General features: G+C 39.9%; 1 protein-coding gene across 3 annotated transcripts; it reads right to left on the bottom strand.

Annotated features, from left to right (window-relative positions):
• Window positions 1-50: 50 nt before the first annotated feature.
• HMGN3 (high mobility group nucleosomal binding domain 3) lies at window positions 51-23,325 on the bottom strand. Of its 3 annotated transcripts, none has more exons than XM_069011281.1 (6): window positions 23,131-23,325; window positions 8,673-8,723; window positions 5,005-5,034; window positions 4,313-4,360; window positions 1,866-1,979; window positions 51-1,360 (listed from the first exon to the last, which is right to left on the bottom strand). In XM_069011281.1, exons 1-6 carry the CDS (start codon window positions 23,143-23,145, stop codon window positions 1,322-1,324), a joined length of 297 nt encoding a protein of 98 aa, XP_068867382.1. In that variant the 5' UTR covers window positions 23,146-23,325; the 3' UTR covers window positions 51-1,321. The 3 variants fall into 3 exon arrangements, with proteins under 3 accessions (XP_068867382.1, XP_068867384.1, XP_068867383.1); XM_069011282.1 differs by lacking the exon at window positions 51-1,360 and adding an exon at window positions 1,640-1,750; XM_069011283.1 differs by lacking the exon at window positions 8,673-8,723.
• Window positions 23,326-24,557: the final 1,232 nt, after the last annotated feature.

Genomic DNA, 24,557 nt, shown 5'->3' with positions numbered 1-24,557 from the left:
TAAAAAAGGCAACTAGAGATTTCTTCCCAAAGAATAAATAGAACGCTAGGTCAGGCAACAGTCATTTATTTATTGACTTAAACAAGCAAAAGGTATCCTCAGACATAATGGCTACCACTTGAGCAATACAAATCAATGCTACTGAAGAACAGGGAACATCTTTTCTTTCACCCCTCCCATCCCAGAAGTAACAATAGAAACACCAGGACCCCTAGAGAAAAGAGAAGGAGAAAAATCATAAAAGGTATTTAGAGTGAGCTGCAGAGTTGAAACATGGACACGAAAAAATCATTAGCTAATCTACCACATCACCACAATCACCTCAAAAAAACTTTCATTGTTCCATTTCTACCAGGTACCAAATATATAGCACTGTTTAACAGCGATTTCAATGTATTAACAACTGTCCTCAGCTGAAGCAGAACAGTAATTACTATTTATATTAAATTTGAGGCTACAGATAGAGAGAAAGTTTTCCATAGACTACAATGCACATTAATGAAAAGAGAGTGGGGGAGAAACAAAGTTACTTTTAAATTGCTGTATGTCTCTATCAATCAAGGAATTTGTTCTGTACTGATAGCTCACTGAAGACACAATATCCTGACAGAGTATGGCAACTCTACTCACCCTGTAACAGTGTATCTGATGAATGTATCTATGAAGAATTTATCTGTGAGGCCCTTAAATTGTAGGCCACTGAAAATCCCAGTTTGCTACTCCTGTGTGGGTGGTTTTTAATCAGACATCAGCGAAAAAAAGCAAACACCACATGCAAAACAACTGTTACTAAATCATTTAGTCTTCCTTGTAACAGTCAAAGATATGAGTAAGGCATTCCTCAGATTTAGAGAAAACATTAGGAGTCTTTAGTTTTGCAGGCAAGGAGACCTTTTATTTTAATCCATTAAAAGAACCCAAAATAGTCAGCAGGTGGCCACATCTATCCATGTTTCATTAAAATCACATAAAACCTAAGTACAAAAGCACCACTGATTATTGCTCTAGAAAAACTGCATGAAAAATTCAAATACACACAGTAAAAACATCACCATATGCACAAGACATAATTTCTTAAAGCAAGTGTATGGAATGCTGATCCAATTTTACACATACCTTGCAATATTAAGTTGATATTTATATTACTTGGCAACGGGAATTTCTAAAAGCACTGTTATGAGAAGGGAAATGTTCATATACAGTTTAATATGTCAACTATCATAGTCCTAAAAAAATTAGCATTTACAAAATACTTGATAAAAATATCTTTTAAAAGTTGTCCAAGAGGTACATAAAATCAACCCAAAATTTTCACGGTATTTCATTCATTCTTGTCACCTACAGATTCAGTTTTCTGAGCCTGTGGAGAAGAAAGAAAGAAACTAAATTACTATGGTGAATTTCTACTGTGTACCTAAATACCCAAGCTATCCTTACTCCTTCGATTTCTTGCAACAGCTCAGTTCCAAACCTGTGTCCATAGGACATTTACACAACCAGAACAGGTACAGTCACACACTTCTCAACTCATCGCTCCCAGCTTTTCAAAAGCAATACAAGCCTTACCTGTCAGCTTCCATCCTTCACACTGAAAAGCACCACACTACCACCTGTTTCTATTCACTGCACACATGCTGAATGCTCTACAGCACCCTTAACTTTCACTGTTTCAATCTGCCCTTTTACTGACAGTGTGCTGGGTGGGGCACCTCTGGATGTTGAAACACTAACAGTTGAGCGAGATGCGAATCTGCAATAACATCATGGGCAATAAAAAGAAACATTATGAACATGCTAACAATGTCTGAAAGGCTGAATAATTAAAAACACTGATTCAATCAGCAGGAGGTATGTGTGGAAAGTACCTCTTCAGCTTTATTTTCACCATTTTCAGATGGTGTAGTACCTTCCTTTGCAGCTTCTTGCTTTTCATCCTTCTTCCCTTTAGCACCTTTGCTGGCCTTTGTCCCAGGTTCCTTCTGACAGAAGATTAAAAACATGGCCATAGATGTTGTATGAGTAGCCAGAACCCTGCATCTTTATCAAAAAAACTTTCACATGAACTAAACAGCAAGTCTTGGCAAGCTGCATGTGCTGGACTGAAACAGAAAACCACCTAAAGGCTATCGGGAAACTGTAAATCCACATAAGTTATACAGAGACTCAAATTTCTAGAAAGTGGTGGTGTCTGCTTCTTTAGTTTTTCTGCTAATTTTTTCGGGGATACAAAGCCATATCAGACTATTTTGGTAGAGCTGACCTATGAGGTACATACAGGATATCTGTGTGAACAAATCCAATTACAGTATATTGAAAGCTTATTCAGCTAAGCACAAACACCACACTGTTTGTGTAACTACAGCACTACACTTTCAATTAACATAAAATATTAAATTAGATTTTAAAAATTAAGTTTTTTCCTTGGCTGTCCTTTCGTTACTTTGATAACGTGTGTGATGGTCATTCCACATCAATGAAAGAACCAGCCAACACACAAGAGAGGCAAACACCGATAAAATTCCACCTGCAGCAACACAAAGCAGAAAATTTATCAAAAAGAACTATTCTAACAGCCAAAGTTTCATTTTGAGATTTGCCCTTAATTCCTGTGCTCAAGTCTACTATTTTTTCATAAATCCTTTCTCTATGTACTTATTTATGTTTGTGATCTAAAGGTTAGCAGAGACATAAGTTAAGTATTTAAAATGCAATGGGATAAAAATTTAAATGGTATTGCATTTACAATTTTACATTAATATTTAAAGTAGTTCTGATAAACACTGGCTATCTTTCATGCAATCATTTGCTCCAAATTCTCCATGCAAAATGGCAATAATAGCTGTGAACAGGGATATTAAGGTTTGCCTTCCTTCATTAACTACCTTTCCCCACCAATCCCCAAACAGAAGTGAGACAGTGAGGTGAGAGCACCAGTAATCCCAGTTCCAGGGCAGCCTGAATTACTCCTTCCACCCCTCAGCTCCAATGTTACATAGCAGCTGTGGTGCTTAATTTGGAAGTTTACTAGTGGTATGAGCATAGTACTAACTCTTTACCTACAGAAGAACAAACTAAGGAGTTGACTTTGTAAATTCATAACATGCAAGCTTTTAATAAACATTATCTCAAGTCTGTATCATCTTCCATTGTTTACTAGCAAGTTCAGAGTACACACTTGCTGTTTTCTGTTTAGGAGACCAGAATTAATATACTCCTTAAAATGTGATCCAGTTAGAGTTTGGGGAAAAAAAGATTACTGTATTAAAAAGTTACTTACAGTAATGTCATAAAGGATTTGAGTCACCTGAAATAAGCTTCCAATGTCTCTCATGCAACTTAGACTGAGTCCGTAACACTGAGCTCATCCCACAGGTACACGAAGCTATGGAAGCTACCACTTTTCCTTCTTTATTAATACTCTTAAAAAAAGGGGAGCAGGATGGACTCAGCAAGACTTTACTGGTAATTTTATTTGATAAATCACACAGCGTTGGAAGTCAAGAGTTTTACTTTCACATGTGGACTTTGTATCCTGGCACCTGCCCAACTGAGATGACAATAAAAGGACTTGAAAAATGGAAGTGTGAGGAGTGCTAGACTCAGTGTCCAGCATGAGGGCTTTTTTTCCCAATAAAGCAATTGCTCTTATTCAACATTCCCCTTAGGCGCAAATAAATCTACAGTTTCTGAAGTACATGATTTATATGCAGAAATCCTGAAAAGGTATTTCAAACACTAATAAGATTTTAATTTGACAGTAACTGGCCCAGAAAACCTAAACCATTCAATTTAAATATATTTAATTTCACCTTTAATTATAATTGTGCATTCTCAGCAACAGCCAGGCTTCAAGAACAGATAAGAGTTTCTCAGTACAAAATGAAGTACTGCACCTCTAGACAAGGAAAGAGAATGACACAGAGTAATCTCAAATGCTTTTGTAGAAATTGCTAGGTTTCAGGTAGAGTTTACTCAACCAAGCCTGTACTTTTCAGGAAAGGTGTAGCAAAGGTAAAAATTCTTCTTAAACTAGCAATTCACTACAAACTAACATGGTCTGCATATCAAACAGGCAAGACATTTTCTTTGGGCCAGTAATGAGGCCAGGAAGGGGTGGAACAAAAAGAAAAGAATGATCTAATTTGTGGTTTTTTTCCAGGGAGGGGGGGCAGGGAGCTGCAGAGAGGGCAGGGGAGCCCATGCCTCAAAAAAAAATGCTATGCTGTGAATTGAACTGTTTGCAATGTAAAGAAGGAACATACGTGCTTACTATAGGTTAAAACAATGGTAACTAAAAAGAAAGAGTATTTACCTTTGTTGTTTTCCTTGGTTTGGGTTCAGGTTTTGGTGGAGCAGGTTTCTATAAAACATTTTTAGTTGCACAACATGTTAGGCACACCACCAGAAGCCAGTCAGCCTCCTCCACACCCTGCTTCCCCCCCCACCCTACACCTTCCCTTACTTCCTGCTCAATAGTATGCATCTATAAAAAGTTTGAAAAACCTTAATGCATAAATGCACCTCCTCTCTGTACACACCTGTTCACTCATCTAGAAGTGAAAGTAATTTGGGGGTCATTCTACGAGTAAAACATGAAGATTAGTAGTAACTATGAAAAAAACTGCCCGTCAGCTATGTTCTAACAGAGAGAGGAACTAAAACCAAGTGCTAGTAGTGGCATCAAACGAAGTCCTTGAAACACAGCTCCTCCTCCTTTCCAGAGAAGTAGCTGCATTTCCACAACTAACATCAGCCTGCAAAATGATACAAAGTCAATACTGCACCTAACAGACAGTGTTGCACTGAAGTGGGGAAATGTATCTTTTGTCAGAACAACCTGAAAACCTGAAACCAAGAAAACACAGGTAACTTCATTGCTGGAGTTCTCAAATACCCCTCAGCAAGAATAAAAATGGAATCAAGCAAAATGTAAAAAACCTGTTTGGTCTGAGAAACCATATGTGCTTAGAAAAGAATATACCAGGAGATACTATACATACTTACAGCTGACAGTCTTGCTGATCGTCTCGTGGGCTACAGGGGAAAAAAATGAACATTTTTATAGGCTTACAGGAAAAAGTATCCAAAGCAACATAGTATCAGTCATTTCACAGGACAGCATAAACGATACATGTCTATTGCCAAGCAATTCACATTTTCCTCACCTTGGACACTCAAAATTTTAAAGGGACAAAATGACGTGAAAGTTAGAAATAAAAGTTGTTCAGGAATTACAACATCTAAATCTCAGCAGTTAAATACCTCAGGCACACACCCTTTTACAACTACTTCTGAGGCCCTTCCTCCTCTATGAAAGGTTCACAAATCCAGTAGGTTTGGCTACCTGTGCAAAGGACTCTGAACCTTATTCATACATACTTAGAATTATGTTTTTAGAATCTAGCAGATGTTACTTGTAATAGTGGGTACAGATACCATCTGATTAACAGGTGAATAAAGTTAACATCCTTCTCTAGAGGATATCAGTATGCTAAAATTTCAAAACACGAAACTAAGTCCTTCCACCTCCTCAGTTCTCCACACACTCACTCTGAGAGTCCAGGTGCACAAAGACAGCTGCAGGATGAGAGGGAGAAATTATTTCTTCTATTTAAACACAAATCTCAAAAGGAAAGACTCGAGCCAGATATTCTGCTTCTCTCCAGCTTTTATATCACTTCAACACGCTTTCCCTATTAAATTTTATTTCATCCTGCTCTTTGTCATAACTTTATTACTGAAGTCTTAAAAATAGCTGTTAGCTTGTTAGTTCGTTTACAGTATTTTTGTATTAATTAAAACAGATTCACCCAGTTACACAGCATGGTTAATAAACTGAGTTAAATTCTGGTCTATGTCATAAAACTAGAATTACACCTGTGGCCAAAACAAAGGGAGAACTAAACTGCAGCAAATATCCAAAATAACTCAACTTAAAAAGAGAATCAAAAATACTTCTTAATTACATATTAAGCATTTAAGTTGAGCAGAAAAAACACAGCTCTGCACATCCTGCAACAGGAAAAAGTTCTTGTTAATATCTGAAGAATGCAGAAATTTGTGTTCATTGGAGCCATTCAAGAATTCTTAGTGGAAAGCAGTAGTGAATAGTTCAAATCTGCATCCAGCAAAATAGAAGTCAAAAAATACCTAAAGATATTTTCAGCTATGAAATATTTATGCATCATTAACAGCAAAAAGGTAAACCTCTCTTTTCTTGGCAATTTAGGATATCAATTGTTTAAGAAGCAGCCTAGCATTATTTTACAACAGGATAAACAAAGCATTTCAGTTGGTCAGGTAATCAAAGAACTCCTAACTCAAGGCATCATCTTTTACAAATCTGCTTTCTTAACCAATTATTTCTGTCCCTTAACATTTAGGAACTGAAATGTTTTGTTAGTATCTACTTTTTAAGGGATAATATGTCAATTTACGTAAGTTATAGTTCTCTTCCCTACCTCCCAACTGTTCCTGTTCCATGACTTGTTTGCCATAAGAAAGTCAGCATAAACCATAAGTTCTTAAAAAATGCTTGACAGCTAAGTAATTTTAATTCTCATTTGGAGTTTGCACGTATTTTGTGTTATCTGATTATAAGGAGGGAACTAGAGCCAAGTCAGCAAAGGTCACATTTTCATGTGCTCTGGGAACCTTTGTCCTCTCCAAACAGCTGTACTAACCCAGAAATTAGCAGCTCACCCAAGAGCCTGTTTGACACTGGCGCTCTAGCAAACATCTACAGAAATAGTCTATGAAAAGGAGCAGACAGAACAATACTGTGCACTCTCCTACTGCACCAGCTTCTGGCAATCTGATGTTGCCAACTTTCCAACCTGGATATCATATACACATCATGTGTTTAAATAGCCCCCAAGGGTTATTTTCTAGACAAATCTGTCTAATAACCTAGTACTCATTTACACTTTCAGTTTCCATAACATCCTGTGACATCTATGAGCTCCATAATGGGATTATGCACTGTGTGGAAAATAAAAAGCAAAACCTTCCCCCTCTGCTGTCTCTCCTTTTAACTTCTTGCCTCTAACTTCCATTAGATTTCTCTTGTTTATGGCTTTCATGAAGAGTAATTCTCTAACTGCCTTTCTTTGTGTTACTAATTATTTTATCACAACTCCATTATATAAAAGATGAAGAATCCTAGAAAAACTGTGTTGTTTGGTTTTTTCAGTTTGGGTTGTTAATCTTTTTTAAAAGCTGCTCTACATCCTCTATTTATCCCACTGTACTTGGTATCCTTTTAATTCTATCATGGCATCTATCAGGAGAGCTTCATTTAGTAGTCCCATATCCGAGAGCACAACAAATTAATCTTGTGATACACTGATGCTTACTGTGTCCTCTAGCATTTTTTCCTATGTTCTAGTTACTTTCTGTTTAGAACTACTGCCATTTTCTAGTAACTATTCACTGTGATTTTACAATCTCTCCCCTGATTAACAGCTCATTTGATGACCACCCCTGGGTCTTCCCCTCTCCCCCTGTATTAATTTGCATTTCTCCATATTGAATTTCTTTCGAAATTTTATCACTTTTTTATCAGTGACATAACAGCCTTCTCAGCCTCTCTCACCTCTGACTACCCCAACAACTTTTGTAAACTTCAGCAAACCTTGTCATTTCTTTAGTACCTCTTCTAGAGATCATTAACAAGTATATTCAGCAGCACAAGCTCAAACACAAATCCTTCCAATACTCCACTTACAGTCTCCTCCATTATGAAAATTAACCTCCACTCCTCTATTCTCATAAGTTTATATGTTAGAAATTCTTAGAAAGATCTTCCATCCTAGTTAGCTTCTTTAAGAACCTGCTTGGGGAACCTTATGAAAAAGTGCTCCTTACATGCGAGTAAACCATAGAGCTGGCTATACTTTACTTGCTATTTTCCTGATCAAATATGCTCAAAGATTTGCAAGCAGAGCAATTGAATATTCACCCATTCTTCTCAAGGTCCTGATTTAAATTTTTCTGCCACAAAATCAGGCAACCTAAGAAAACAAATTCTCATAATTCTCTACCTGTTTTTTAAATTCACATTAAGGGCTGTAAAAAACAAACTAGCAAACTTTATTGTGGATATCAAGATATCACCAGCTGTCTTCTTGCCTTCTCTGACAGAATGTACTGTGTCCTTTAAACAAATCCAGTCAAAGAAAACACACAAATGTGTCAGCTGCTCCAGTTTAGAGTCTGGTATCTTAATTCAAGACACCCTCCCATCAGTCACTTAAGCTAAGAATAGTTTTGAAGTAGACTGGCTGAGGTGCGCGCATTAACCCTCTTCTGCCAACCCACTAGAGATAGAGCAACAGTCCCAGGCAGTAACATACTACATAATTGCCACAAGATCCACCAGAGTTTGTCTATCAAAGCCCTAAAACTTTCTCAAATTTATTTGGTGTACTAATAAGTTGTATAATAATAGTAATCATTTGTAATAATAATAATAAGTTGTATAAATCCTTAGTACACCAAGATGAAATCAAGCCAGGTAGAGTGCAAATGTGGTTTACTGTCTTTATTCCCACTGAAAACAGCTCACCAGAAGTGCCAGAGAAATGCATAATCTTCTGATATACATGACTGCAGATCTCCAGTTAAATAATTACATGCCAAAACAAATTAAATATATATATATATACACTTGCCTCTTGTTTAGTTACTTTTGCTGCATCCTTGCCTTCAGCACCCTCTGGAGACTGAAAGAAAATATTAAATCAGTGTTTTTATTACAGACTTAAAAGCATGCAGACAACAGCAAAACAAAGATTATGAAGACTGCTCTTTCATTTGCAACACTTAAAGCAGCCTGACAAATCTGCATTAGTATGTACAACATATGCACTGCACTCAAACCAGTCTCTTTACCAAAACCAAGCAGGAACCTGAGGACTGAGCACCAGGTACGTACATATATCACACACTATCCCTCAGAGTCCCTCTAGGCAATTAACTAAAGCATCCATAGGCTCCAGTGGGAGCTCCACCTAATCAGCTGTTGGTAGCACAACAGTAGGAACTGGAAGTCTGAGGTTTGCTCTATGATGGCTTTTGAAATTCCCAAGAAATTTAACACAGTTTTTCCCAAACATGAATCTAACCTACTGAGATGCACTGAAATGAATCACAAAATCACAGCATTACTGAAATGAATGATTTCTTTACCTCCTTTACTCCTTTTTCCTCTCAGCCTCACTCAGCTGGAAGTTTTAAAAGTATCCTTCCATCATATCTCACTTCCTCCATTAGAAGAGCATAAATCAGTATAATACTGAGACATTGACAGGAAAGCTCAGGACAAACATGTTTCTTCTCAAGAACAAAGTATCAGCCTGAACAGCCTAACACTAATCTTGCCCAGGTACTAGAGAAAGGTTAGTTAAATTAAAGGAGGTGTGGCAGGGGGCAGGTGAAATCTTTTTTCTCTTGTCAGGTGAATTCTCTTTTGTTTACAACTCAAGATGTATTACTTCACATTTTACAAACATCTGGGTTTCCCATGTAGGAGCAAGCGATTCCTGGATAAAAAGCAAGCAGCAGCAGTTAGAGGAGAACTACAAGAACAGCATATTTTAAAAAGGCATTTAACAGGCAGCAGAGAAGGCAATTTGGTTGTTGTTTTGTTTTTCAATCAATAAGGAAGCAGGGTAGTTATCTTTTCCCTTGTCCTTCCATTTCAATCTTAATTCAAACTTCCTCGCAGATTTTGACACAAAATGTCTCGGAGTTAGAGAGCTATGGTTTGGAGCAGACAAAATGACCGGCTAGTTTGCAGCAGTTGACCAGTGCCTTCTCCTGGCACTGAGCTCTAACACACTTACAGAAAGACATCCCCCCACCAGGGAATAAAACGTGGCTTTGTTACTGTGCACTCTCCCGACAGAAAGGAAGCACGCCACAAGAGCAGCTGCTTCAAAAAAAGCCGAGGACTGATCATGTAAGTAGCTTGAAAACAGCAGGAAGTTAAGCAGCATCGCACAGCGTAGAGCAACTCAGAATAGCAACAGTCAGGCATCCAAAATGGAGCCTGACTGTTCCCTATGCAATTGCAGCCTCACCAGTCACCTGCAGGACCGTTTCGGGTTTGCATTTCTGAAAATCTTTCAGTCTGGTTACTAAGGAGTCACTAAAGTCAGAAAGAAAACAAAAACAAGCTACTCCATGATTCCTGTCAGTAACAAGTCCTGTTTCTTACAACTTTCCTCTTCGGCTCACAATACAGGACATGCTCTGGGTATAGTTTTTCTGTTGAGTTCATAACATCTGTTTCTCCCATATGAATTTTCTCAAGTCTAACAAACTTGTGCTGCAACCTTTGCCTGAGAGGGAACTCAAATAGCACCTTCCTGTCCTGGGCAGAACCTATTTATATGGAAGTTCCCTGAGATTTTATAATCTTTTCCTCACAGTGGTCAAGAGACTTTAGATTTACAGGGGTAGGGACAGAAAGATGGCATGATTCATCTCCTTTGGAAGCCAAGCTAAGAAACTCATCATAATCTAAATGAAGTTGACTTGACACTCCACAACCAGACTATTTTACCCTGCTTCACTTTTAGGAATCATAGAGCTCTGAGAGAGGGCTAAATTATCCCAGGATGGCACTGCCACATGCCAACAGCCTTGCAGTAACTGCACAAGAGCTAACTCCCCACCTGCAATACTGCACAGTTAACACACAGTAATTTACCCCATTGTGTTTAGCACTTACGAAAGAGAAGTCCCCTACATTTCTGATAGACAGGGCAGTCTGATTTTAGATGCCAAGACTACTGCTAGACAACAGATTATAAAACTGCTCATGAGGCTAATCGCAGGGGGAAAAAATTATATTAAAATACTCTTAATGCAACCACAACCTCTGTATACTAACTACAGCGATATGTTATACAACATACCTCAATTGATTTAGGTAATTAATTAGCCCAGCATTCCCTTTCAAGTTAGAAAAACCAACAGCAATTCTGAAGGCCACATAACTTTTCTCCATGGAGGGACATGGAGAATAATAATAATTTCAGAGGTGTGAATAAGCAGCAAGGGGTTCTGACATGCTCTCATTTCCATTTCAGACCTGCTCCCTCCTCTCTGCAATCACTGCAAGTCCAGGCGTTTGGTGGCTGGGCTCATCCTCCTGGGCTTTGGCTCCCCAGTATGCTGGAAGAGCTGTGTGGGAGGCCATGTCATGAGTAAGGTAATTGATCCAGCTGAAAAATAGCCTGCTGCTCAAACAAATGCATAAATATTATAATATATAGACAAATTATAAATATATAGTCTTCCCTGCTCCAGCAGAATAATTTTACTGCACAGCTGCACAAACAATTGAGTCAGTACAACAGACAAGAATGCAGTGGCACGGGGCAGCTGTGGGCAGCCTGGGACTCCATCTACTCTATCTATTGCAGCCGATAGACACACACACAAAAAATGTATGTCAGATATGGCTAACAGTGTATTTGTTAAAAGAGGAACAGAAACTTATTTTCTCCTCTATGAGTTCTGATGAGTCCCAGCTGATGTGGTTCTTCATACCAGTTTTTGCAGTACTTCTCCTGTCCCTGGGGAAAAGTGAGATTTATACACAAATGGATTTGCGCCAAGCATAGTTCCCAAAGAACTTGGCATGCCACAAGCAGAGACTGTCTGCACTACTATCTGGAGTCACAGGACTTTTATGTAGATATCACCAAAACCTTCAAGCCTTTGCCCTTAACTCTTCTATGGGAACCCTTCCCCCATTTTTTGTCCTAGTGACAAACGACTGGAGAACCTCTGGTTCCAAAAGCAACAAAATGTACTAAGTAACCCATCCCCTTGGCACATTTCCCCCATGACGTAATGCAACGGCTCACCATATTTCACATGACACCCCAGTCACATTAAAATGCACCCTGAATACTGTGCTGTACATCGTAAACTAGTCAGGAGCAGGGATATCCACACTGCAACTTTTGTGCAGCAAAATCAAAGACCACTATGAGAACTGAATCACTTGACAAGGGCAGCACTCCAGCCTCAGTAATTCTTCAGCTGTACTCCATCATATGTCTGTATTATATTCATAAAGTAGTCCCTATAGGCCTGCAGTGCCTGATACTTCAGGAATGCCTACAAGAGACAAGACATAAAATAAAAAAGCAAATACAGACACAGGCAACAGTGATTTTTTTTTTTTCCTCATAGAGGTAACATGACTGGCTATCTCTGAATATGTTTTTGACATTTGAACTACTAGCAAGTTTAAGGTTCAGATGACCACACATTGTGTCACGTCTCTATTAGCACTAAATATTGGCAATAAGATTGCAAATTAAGCTGCAGCTAAGCTTTGCAAAATCTGTCGCAGCTGCATAACTTTCAAACCATAAGATTGTCTATCAGCAACTGGCTTTTTTTTTTCCACTTGCTTTTACCCCAGCTATTTTTAAGAGCAACCTAGAAAATTACTTTGAGTGGATTGGAAAAAATAAAGGAATATTAATAGATGGTAGAGAATGTTAAAAAAACCCTGAAGGAATATTAACATTATACATCTCTTTCACCAGCTGTGAAGCATATGTAAGAACCAGTGTTTCTACACACCAAGGCAATACTGCAGTATCTGCAATGCCAATATCATCACAGAAATGTTTGGTTGAAAACAGGAAACTAGACAATCGCTTTAAGTAAATATTTAATAGAAAATACAGGTCAATTTCCTGTTTTTATTGTTCTTATGGCTAAGTATTTGGTAGAGGTGCACCACAAAAGAAACATAAAGCTTCATTTTTTCTAATCAAAACCCTGGAATATAAGCAGTATATAATGAGAGTAGAGTAACCCAAAGCACCGAAGTCACTGATGTCTTTTGAGAGATCCAAAGATACATATTTGAACTTGCAAGGTCCAGCTTCCAGATAAATATTTTGTTTGCACTATTATGAATGGATTTATTACAAAAGAGTACATTAAAAAGCCTGAAGAATGAGAATACAAGTACATTAGAAGTAACAGTCAGTAGAAGGTCGGTATAAAATTAAATAGATGGTTCATTCTCTGAAGGATTTTGTTACAAGCCGAAACTCAACACCCTGGCTCTGATGGGACAGAAATCAGTCCTTTCATACCCATATGAAAATAAAACAAACAAACAAAAAAAGCAGATGCAAATTTCATTCTAACTACCACATTGAGAAGTTAGAAATTAGAAAGGCAGAAAGCCTTAACTGTCCTAGCACATGAGCATTCTGAATAGCATTTCCTCCCTTCTTTGCAAGCTGTTTGGTTCAGCCACATTTTGATACACTGCTTGCAAGGGGGTTTGCCCATAGATTTCCTGGCTCACTCTTGCAGCTGCAATTTCCATGATGTAATGCTTTTGGTAATTCCTCCTACAATTTTTTTCACCAACCAAAATAAGGTAAAAGCTTGAAAAAAAGAAAAAACACATTGCAAGAGGAGCAAATGTATCAAGTCCTAAGTCTTTTTCAGGATTTATTGCACCCTTTTCCTAAAATTTTTCTACTCCTCATTTCCTTTGAGTAGAACTATGCATTAGACTAAATTTAATGCCATTAATGGTTTCCCCATACATGCTATATCTTCTAATTATTTGTTCTCAGAGCAGCTCTGAATTTTGAGCTAGTTCATAAATGTAATTAATTTGCTGTTTATTTCTTGGTTTAGATTAATGAAGACTACATGTCGACTAATTTAACACCAACCAACTCCTGCAACACCATTCTAACTATTGTTTCCTCATTTAGCTCCTCCAGCATCTTATCATTAACCTTTGTTTACAGCTAGTTCTTTGATCTGTTTTCAGTGGATAGAACAGTGCTCACTGCCAAGCCAACGTGAATTAGCTTTGCAAGTAAAATTAATTCCCCCTATTAAATGCTTAAAGAAATCAGGTATTCTTTCTATTACACAGCTTCACTTCTTTTTTCTACCAAGAGTCTGATCCTGGATGAGGAAAAAAACTATGCATGCTGCTACTCAAAAAAAAAAGAGTAAATCTGCCAGAACCACAAGGGAAGTACAGCATAAAACTGTTTAGTGGCTGGCTGGATTTCTTAAATACTTATCCGAAATTATATCTGTCTTGCTCTCTTCCAAGAAATATGAGGTTGAGTTTTCTTGTATATACATGTAAATAAGTTCTTCACAAAAAAACAAACAAACAAACAAAAAAACCCCACACAAAACAAACAAAGCCAACCACACAAACCCCCATCCTGTTAAAGTATTTATTTTTTAAGTATACAATATTTTAATTTTTTTGTTAATAATTATTACAATATTATACAATGTCATTTTTAGAATTTAAATCCCTCCATCTGTTAAGAGCAGAATACTTAATTTTCTAATTCTTTGGGAGAGAATGTCAAGATCCTAAAGCTCTGAAAAGATGAATGGTACTTAAAGGTTTAAATTTAAAGACAAGCACTAATATCCCTTGTATTAATATGTTAATTACATATTAATTGGGGAAAATCAGGGAAAACACTTCCTGATCAAGGCTTCCACTCTTGCTTAATGATTCTAGCCAAGCAGAGTGACTTGTTGACATGCAATGCATTTCCAAAGAATATACAAGAAAAAAAGAATACAAAAAGGCTGGCCATAAATAAAATCAGTAGGTGCAGAAAATACATTTTATTAAATTCCTTGATTCTTAAGACAGGTGATTTCTGTGAGCTTTATGCTCTTCCAGACAAGACAGCAAATCAAGCTAGAACTGGGGTATTTCCACATAACCAAAACCAGACAGAATAAGTGCTTTTCCAGAAGAGGAAATTCCTGCATAGTAGATTGAGGTTTTGCTATTCCCACTGACAAGAGGGTCAAAGACTGACAAATATAACTGAAAATGCATTTATATTTGATAGGACAAATATTAAAAAAATCTCACAACTGGTTTGGCTTCTATTTTTCCCTAAAAGTTCCTCTTCCCTGTCGTCAGTTTTTGAATATGACATCTACCTATGGCAGAGTGAAGAAGTAACAGCAGTTTTTAGAGGCTCAGATTTTTAAAAAATATAGCATTGTGATTTAAAATTAGACAGACAGTTCTCTTTCAGACAGTGAAGTAATCAGCTGCATTTTGAAAAATACAGATCAGCCATGGGAGCAGTGAGCACCGAGCATTTGAAATTGTTCAGTTTCCCCTGAACACCAGATGTGAAAATTCAGCTAGGTAGTAAGTAAATTCTTGTCTCTATATTTGCTTAACCATTTTACTGCCACCATAAAAGAAAAAGGCAGATTCAAAAAATATGATGGATGAAATCCAGTTCCTAATATTACTTCTCTAACTTTCAAAGCTGATGACAGTTCTGCAAGTGAGATGAAGCTGCTGAGCTCATCCAAGTCTACATACATATATAGAGGCAGTTTTTAAAACCTTCAAAATTATGTTCCAAAATCTGTATTTAAATAGAACTGATCAGATTTGCAAAGTGAAACTAGCACACTGAAAAAACAAATTATTATTATACTTCTGAAAAAACAAATTATTTTATCTAAAAATAGAAATTACATTTAGATAACTACTTTCTATAACAACTGATTCCCTAAAATAGCCACCTCTGACAAACAAAAGTACTGTAAAGGACTGAAAAGAGGTGTTTAATTCCTCTTCTGCCAGAGAACATTACTGTGATAAAACCACACTAACAGAGAAAAAGGACCTTTTCTGTTGTTTCAACTAACTGGTACTACAAAACATCAAACCTCTGAGATGATGATAGCAGGTAGCAAAGCCACAACTGGTACAAAGCCTTAGATACCCCCATCTCTTACATCCCAGTAAGAATTACAGCTGTGGTTAAAAGGATTATTGCTCTACTACAACAGCCAGAACGAAGAGCTTTACAAGCAACCAAAATGCAGCTTCAAGAGAAGAATAAATGAAAATGTCTCCAAGCAGGCACAGGTGGAATAAGGAAGAAATGATGCAGCAGAGGTAAAGGATGATTTTCTTCTCCAAATAGACCACCAACACATCTCCTCAACTCTGCTTGAGAGGCACAAAACACTGCAGAGGTAAAAATATCCTTAGACCTTTGTTTTCCATAACAGAAGCTACTACTAACACAGCTAACATTAGGTCAGTGGAGAAAGCTAGGTGGGATGAGCAAACATACCAACAGTCCCAACAAAGCTGGCATTGATGGGAACATACACAATTCTTCTCTGAAGACAGACTCCAATGTTCTTAGGGAACACAGCATTTTATATTTGCAGCTTTCACTGTTACCAAGAACACCTACTCTTTACTATTGGAAGAAGGGAGCTGTATATCTCCAAAAACCAGTAAATTCCAAAGACACCAAGGGAGTAAAAGCCCACAAAACAACAACCAAGCCAAATGCCTCCTCCCTCCGCTGCTGCAAGGATATAATTTGAGCACTGAGTTGTTCTGATTATTCTAATGAATTAAAGAATATTCCTCTAGAAACTCTGAGTTAGGGACAATCAAATCAAAGATGAATGCCTGGCTGCCGCTACGAAGCATTCTGCCCTACCCCACCTAATCATTCCTGCCAATCCCAGTTTTAACACTTCATGTCAAGGTATGGGAAACTAGATCAGCAGGCAGGTCTGGCCAAAAACTACCCCAAGCAAATATGGTATCTGACAGGTTAAATCAAAGGACAGGAATGGGCATCTGGAATTTCTGCTTCTGGCCTGTATATGCCAGCTTGAAGTATCTGTTGAACTGCTGTCCAAATTGTGAAGTCCCACACTGTCGATTTTGCTGACAATAAAATTGGTATAAGAGCACCTTACTTCTCTCTTGCATGCAGCCAGCTGCCCATTCCCAGCCTACTCCTTTCTAATAGGTTACCACACATTCATTGTGCCACTGTGCAGCATCTCTAACTTGGATCAGTAAAATGACCCAGGATTAAAAAAAATTCCAAATCATGTTCAAGTAGATAAGCTGTAAGACAGTAATGGCCTGAAAGGTAATTCCAGCATATTGAAGCACCTTTTTGGCTACTGGACCACGGGATAAATCACAGTGCTAACTTAGTACAGTTAAAGAATGAAAATAGATGGTGGCCATGATGATCCTACCAAGTGCTAACTTCCAAGAAAAATCTCTGGATCTGGTTTACTTACACTCTAGGCAAAAGACAGTGTTACAATCCTGTCAAACAAAATTCAACTTCATACAACTTCTCTAAAGGAATCACACACCTTGGAACACACCATGCCTATACACAGCTACTGTTTGGGTATAAAACAGCAGAGGAAATGAAGTTTTTCAAGTAACACAGAAGAAAAGCAACCTTAAACTAAATACCACATAGATGTAGTCTACTTACACAAATAACTACATTCCATTTACACACAGGGCTTTTTTATTTTTTTAAACTTAACAATATTGATACTCTAGCACACAAAATAACTTCGCCTGTATTTGAATGTTGAACTACCATATATAGAAAGATTACATGTACCTAATTTTGAAATCAGAGGTGACAATGACTTACAAAGATTGTACTACTAGCTTTACTTTACCAGATATAATGCTTTAATGTGCCCAAGAAGCATGAAGAATAACTTTTAATTGACAATTCAGTGAAAATCTAGAAATTTTTAGGTTGCCCATTCATTAAGTCCAATTGTATTTTAGTGTAGTGTAAGAAGAAAATTTATATACATTGCCATCAACTGCTAATAAATGAGTCAGATCTTTACAGACTGGTATAAAATTATCAGAAACATTTTAGATCATTAAATCCTTGGTCAATGAACTTTCAATCTCTATAACTCAATAACAACAACAACAATAATAATAGCTAAAACTACATAATTACCTCTAAGTTAAAGTGTCTCTAATATAAACCATCAATAAATATTTGCTGCATGCATTTAACAGCCCTGTAAACTTCATTTACTGCAACGTGGCATGGCAGCATTGCTCAAGCATGTTTATTCTTCAGTGCCACTCAACACTGCTACATTGTTTTACATCTAAGCATTTCATGTGCAGATAAAAGTTTTTGATATTTTCTGCTTAATTTTTCTACGAAAGATGTAGATCCTTTGAGTCAGCCTTGTCAACCAACTTTGTTGGCCTTCTTGAAGTAAGCTAACTAGGCAGTTTTCAATTGCTTTTAAGCACATCAAGGTTTAAAATTCTGCAATAGTTACAAATCCACTACAATTTCTAAAATTCTAAGCAGCAAAACATCCTTCTCCCTTCTACTAGAAGGCTCCTGCAATCTTTTAAGATGCTCTGGCACATCTGTTCTGTTTGTCTTGCTTGAATTTTAAGTGCATCTCTGCATAGCAATCATTTTACCTGTCCCTGCAAGGCATGCTGAAGGTGGATGTCCACCTGAGGACTCTGCTGGCACGTTAGGCAGAAATTTGTCAAAAGTCAGGGGTATGTCAGTGACAGATGCAAAGAAGAGCATCTTCTGCTGTTGCTTAGCCTGTTTTCTAGTAGGTACTGAACGGTCTAGGAGTGATCTACCAGAAAATATGGAAAGAGAAACTACCTTTTCAGGGCTCTGACTTTTGCTTTTAATTCTCATGGACAGGGAGAAAGGAGAAAGCAGTCAGCATGAAACACAGAACGAGTTCAAGTAAAAATCTGGAGAAAGAGGTGGACAGAATAGGGGTGGGGAGAAGGCAGCAGCCAAGACATCTGGATCTGGTACTGACTCCCTTTTCCCTTCTATTCTATAATCACCTACAGACTGAAATTAAATACAGAACCTCCCACATTTCTGTGTCTCACTACTAACAGAAAATCTCTTGTGTTCTAGGATAAACGAAAGTGGCTTTGCTACAGAGAAAGAGCTTCCAACCCCAGTATTGAAACAATTTATTGGGAAGATGCAGGTCCCCCCCCACAACATCATTAGAGCTTCTCTCCTGCCAAATAGCTTCAAAATGAAGAGAACCTTAGAAGAAAAAAACACTGTGTTACATATAGTATATCACAGCTTCAGTCTCAAGACATGGAAAGGGATGTGAAACTGAGCTGAACAGCACTCAAGTACACTTCATACTGCTGCATCATGAACACAAACTCACCTGCTACTACTCTTTGCAGAAATCTAGGCTTCATTCCACTGACCAAAGAGCAACAGCAAGATCATTCAGAGCTACAGCAAAAAAAGAGCTGTCACCTGCAGAACCTCAGGTTCATTAGTTAATTGTCTGATCACATACAAGTTGCTCCAACAAAATTTTAGAGAACTTGTTACTACTGCAAGTTGCTCAGTTTCTATGTACACAGCACAAAGCAAAAAGACAAATTTGGCAAAGTAATAAATGCACCAATCAAAAGTGCAGGAGGTGCTTATTAGGGGGAATAAAACATCAGGACAGACATCTTAACCTGAGAATTCAAGATAAAGGGACCATTTCAACAACTCAGCAATTTACTTCTGTGCCTCATTTCCCTTATTGGTGAACGAATATGGTGGATATTCTCTTTGAGTATTCATGACACTTCAGAAATAAAAACTTAAACACACAGAAGAATTTCACAAAGAGAACGCGGTTTAGGTCCAGACAAAACAGCATAAGTAGAATTTAGCAGCTCTAGGTTAGTACATGTAAGAACATGCATTTAACCTCAAAGATTAGAAAATACATTGATCAGAAATCTGGTTGGAAACAAAACCAGAAAGGGTCTCACAAAAAAATCATCATGTGATCGTGTAACTAAATGCCCTATCATAAGACAACCATTGAATGTGGTACCTTCTGACTTCTGCTAAAGAAGCAGCATTACAAGCAAAATATTCAATGGGTTTGTTTTTCAGCAGTAAATATAACCGAGTACCTTTGACTTTAAAGAAAGTGAATTTGCATAGCAGAACAGGAACCTGTCCCAGACGGTCTCTAGTATATCTTCACAGCATCAACTGTGCTGCAGAAACTACATTCCTGACTACAAGGAGCCAGCAAATAACCTACTGAAATGGCTAATTAGACCACAATATTTTTTTATTTGCTGGGAAACAACAACAGTATTCAAAGATGTCACATTAAAAAAGAGATTACTTAATTTGCACTTAGTCCTCATATCTGATTCAACTCCAAGCATTTTCAAAACAAGTGAGGGGCAGGTGGTATTGCATAGATTCAGATATTCAGATTACAGAACAAGTTGGGTCATTTTGGAGTGCAATCCCAACTAAATGACAAACTCTCCATCCAATACTGGACAAGTCACCACTTGACCTATTAATGTCCCTCAGACATGATGCACACTGATGAGGCAAGTGTCATTCACCTTGATGTATGCTTAAGCACTTGTAGGTGACAATACCACGGTTCTCCTTGTCATCAGGTACAGAATGGTTCTTCATCCTTTTATGGGTAACACTGAGATATTTTTATTGGGGCTGTTTCAAGGTCAAGGAGTTCTTCAATATGACCCAAGAGCTAACTCCATAAAGACAAGTGAAAAGCAAAACACCCCAACCCATTTCAAGGTGTTCTTTCTATCATTACCACAACAAGCATTCTGGTTTATCCCACACTGGCATGCCATTCTTCTTGAGAAAGGCCATGTTCACACCACAACATGTTATTACAACAGATGAAGGGTACAGAAATCTGACAGGAGCAGTCCAGAGTTCAACCCCTTTTTGCTTTAGCACAGTATTTAACACCATCTCAACACAGAGTAAGTTCTTCCTTTTCTCTGTGACCCTCAAGCAATGAGTAATGATATCCCAATATCCTATGCCACAGCCCTCTAGAGAAGGGGAGGCAGCTTACACTTTTCTGTTCATAATATTCATAAAGAACATAAGGCCAGGGACTTAGCAAGTGGCTTGAGTTTACATAGAGATGAAAAAAATCAGAGATGAAAAGAAAAGCAAACAACATAAAACCATCCAGCTTAGACAACTACAGATACACAAAAATAGATACAGGTAGATTTTAGCCCTTTCTGCAATATTATTTGTTTACCTACCCTTACAACAGTGAAAATTTCTCATTTTGACTTTTGATGTTTATTTCCTTATAAAATTTTCTGTATTAGAAGCCTTTTTATAAGTTAGAAATTTTAAGAGAAGAATTGACTATTAGTTGCATGTGATGGTTTTGTCTCCATGTCAAAACTGGCTGGTGTAATTACTCAGTTATTGCTGCATCACCAACTTTTCACTCTGTGGATGTTATTATGGAATAAAATTGACTATGGTAAAATACTACAATTACACTTTTCTTAAAAAGCAAAGCCATTAACCATATGCTCTTCCTGGAACCAGTGCTTCCTAAAACCCACACTTCGTATATAATCTTTAAATGTAAATCTTTACTGGTACAATGCTAACCAAAATAAAATTTACTGTGCTGTTAAAATTCATCTCCATTGCTCTCATCCCATATGCAATGTTTTTATTACTTTTTAAAAATAATCTTCTAGAAACAAGACATGTTCTTATGGACTTACTACTCAAAGGTAGTTTCCCTGAATAAACATTTTACAATAGACCACAAAAACCTACAGGATATCTTTAACTCTACCCACACTTAGGATGGACAGCCTGAAACATCTGTAGTGTAAGACAGCAGAACAGCAAAGTAAACAGGGTAGGAAATTCACAAGGTTTCAAAAGTTGGAGGGGGTCCTATGGACACAAGATAATTTTCAAGTTTCTTGTGGTGACAAGTAAGAGTACTAAAAGCACAGAAGCATGTGAGGATGCAAGGACAGAAGACAAAAAAAGGCCCAACATTCACTGACTTCAAGACCAGTTAGTCCAGTCAGACCCACAGTTATATCCATTTTCAGAAGCGGAATCAAGCCCTCAACCACAAATTAAATTATTCAGTAGCATACTTAACAATTTGACATTTTGATACCTCCCATAAGGAATAAGCAAAGGACAACAAGTAAACACCAAGTTACCTGGAAGGCATAATCTACTTGCAACTTTATTAAAACACATTTCAGCCCCAGCCCAGAATTGGTGTATTAAGAGGTCACAGGTGACATTTGGGAAAAACACAAATTGCCTTGCCATGGTTGACCTAGTTAAAATTAAAGGACTGCAGCTATCATTTTTTTGTCGTTGCATGTATTAGTGTCAAGTCTCTCATTGCACTCTGCTAGCGCCTGTGGAAGGCAGGCAGTAAGTTCTCGACGAGGCTCTCCAGCAGCACGGCCTCCCTCAGCCGCCCACCCCCGGGGCCCTGCAGGGGCGGGAGGGGGCCGGCTGCCACCCTCCAGGCTCAGCCCTCCTTCTGCCAGCGCCGGAGCGCTCCCGGCGGCCGCGCAGCCAAGGCTCCGCTTCCAGCGGGCACGAGAGGGATAGAAAAACCCTCACAGCACCGAGCCCGGCCGCTCAAGGGCCGCCCAAGTTTCTCTCCCTGGGGGAAGGCGGTCTCACTGCCGGCTCCCTGCCGAGGAGGAGGCTGCCCGCCCCGAGGCGCCCGGAGAGCAGGACTCGGACGGCGACGGGAGTCCCTCAGCCCGGCACGGCTCCCCCGGCGCGGCGGGGGCCGCGGGCGCTCCCTTGGGAGGCGCCGCCCCCCGCCCCCGGGGGCCCTGCCCGGATGGGCGCCGGAGTTGGTACATACGGGTCTGCCGCGGGAGGCGAGGAGAAGGGTGTAGTTTGTTTTAAACATGGCTTGCCTCTCCTCCCTTTTACCTCGGAGCCATCGCTCCGGCGCGGCGGGAAGCGGCGGCAGCGGGATCCGGCCGCCCCGGGTGGGGGCTGCCTCCTCCCCGCCGCGGCGCCGGAGTTTGCGAGCAGGAAACTCCTCCCGCGGGGGCCAGGGGCGAAGCCGCAGCTGCTGCAGCGCTTCTCCCCGGCGGCGGAGGGGGAGGAGGAGGAAGGTGGGGGCTGGAGTTGTGATAGCGACTTCACCCCCCGGGGAGAGGAGCGACGCCGCCCCGCACGGCACCGAGAAAGTAAACAGGCGGCGGGGAGCGGCGGGGTGGGGTGGAGGGGGCTTGCAACAGGCAGCAAAATGCCCAGGCTCGGGAGCCATCCGCGAGCCCCAGCACGGAGCGGCAGGAGAGCGGCGGGCGCCCCCGGCCCCTGATGCGCGTTTCACCCGCGGGCCGCCGCTCGGCCCCCCGACCCCACCCGGGGAGGCAGGACCCGCCGCACACCCGGGGCGCCTCACCTTTCTCTTCGGCATAATGTCCCTGCTCCGGGCCGCCAAAGTAAAGCGACCGAAAGAAGCTCCGGCAGAAGCGCGGGATCCACCCGGCGGTGGCGGCGGCAGCGGCGGCGACACCGGCGTGGCTGGTGCCCGCAGCTGTGCCCGCGCCCGGTGCCCGCCGCGCCGCCCCGCCGCCCCCGGCGCCCCGGCAGCCCCCGCCGCCAGCGCCCGCCTCGCCGACGGGGCGGGCGGAGCGGGGCGGCCGCAGCTCCCGATTGGCTCCCCGGCGGCGCCGCGCCCCCCGCCCCGGCGGCAGCGGCTAATCACGGGCCCGGGATTCTCCATCAGCCGTCGGGAAGGCGAACCGGAGGTCTGGGCGCGTCGGGCAAGTTGCGTGCGGTGAGCGGCGAACAGCATCCGCTCACAAACCCCTGCAGTGGTCCTCGTACAGGTGCATTATTTCAGCCTGTTTAAATTTACCTTCGTTTTTTCCTTTCACTAGGTTCCAGTTTCTTCTCCTGGACTGAAATCCGCCGCAGTCTTTCTCCATCGCTACTGTTCTCCCTTTTTCAGCCCGGTGGGTTGTTTTGCCATGTAAATCCATTCATCCTCCAGATGCAAGCATTACATGGCCTTGATAAATCACTAGCAAGACAAACTAGTGCCGCTGAGAGAAACACTCCATTACAAGTTGGGGTAATCAATTCTTCATTTGACGATCAAATACCACCTAGCTTTTTTTTTCTTTTAGTTTTAATGAGAAAAATAAAAGTGATTGACTTGTTAACAGCTTGAAACTGAGCTATTCCTCTCAAGTACCTGCAGAAGAAGCAGAACAAAACCCAAAGGTTTTCCAACGGGTTGGCCGCCTGCCTTTTGGCCAAGAGCTGTAGTTAGGATGCACACATCCTTGTGGCAGCCATAGGCCTCATCTTCCCTCTTTACCTGGGGGCATTTGAACTCATACCTCTTGTTCTCCCACAACGTTATTTTGACAACAAACTGCAGTATCTCTGAAGCAGGAAAGGTTAGATTCTACTGTTGATACAGTTTCAACAGCTTTGTTTAGCTTGAACAATTTGTACTAATTAACTAATTTGTACTAATAATTCACCAGGGCAGGAACTCAGCTGGGTTTGCTCCCAGTTACATGTGTAAACCACCAAATTAGGGAGTCACACCCACTTGTTTACATGCTATTAGTGTATATTTAAATAGTTTGTACAGAGTGGTGTAGTTCCACATGGTAAGACTGGAAACATGGCCTTTAGCAGGAGATGCCTGTGTTAATCAGAGAGTCAGGCCCACCTTATATAGTGTATTGCCTCAGTACTGAGCAACGCAGGAAAGAAACAGGTTGGAATTACTCTGTAACTTAACTTTTCCCTGTTTCTTTTTCCACCTGTTTGCCAGCATTTTTCCCAGGTGTCTTTAATGGATGATGCAAG

This window comes from Aphelocoma coerulescens, chromosome 3 (assembly GCF_041296385.1).
Source record: "Aphelocoma coerulescens isolate FSJ_1873_10779 chromosome 3, UR_Acoe_1.0, whole genome shotgun sequence".
Taxonomy (NCBI): domain Eukaryota; kingdom Metazoa; phylum Chordata; class Aves; order Passeriformes; family Corvidae; genus Aphelocoma; species Aphelocoma coerulescens.
Note: the sequence above shows the minus strand (reverse complement) of the source record. Positions and strands in the feature narration are given on the sequence as shown.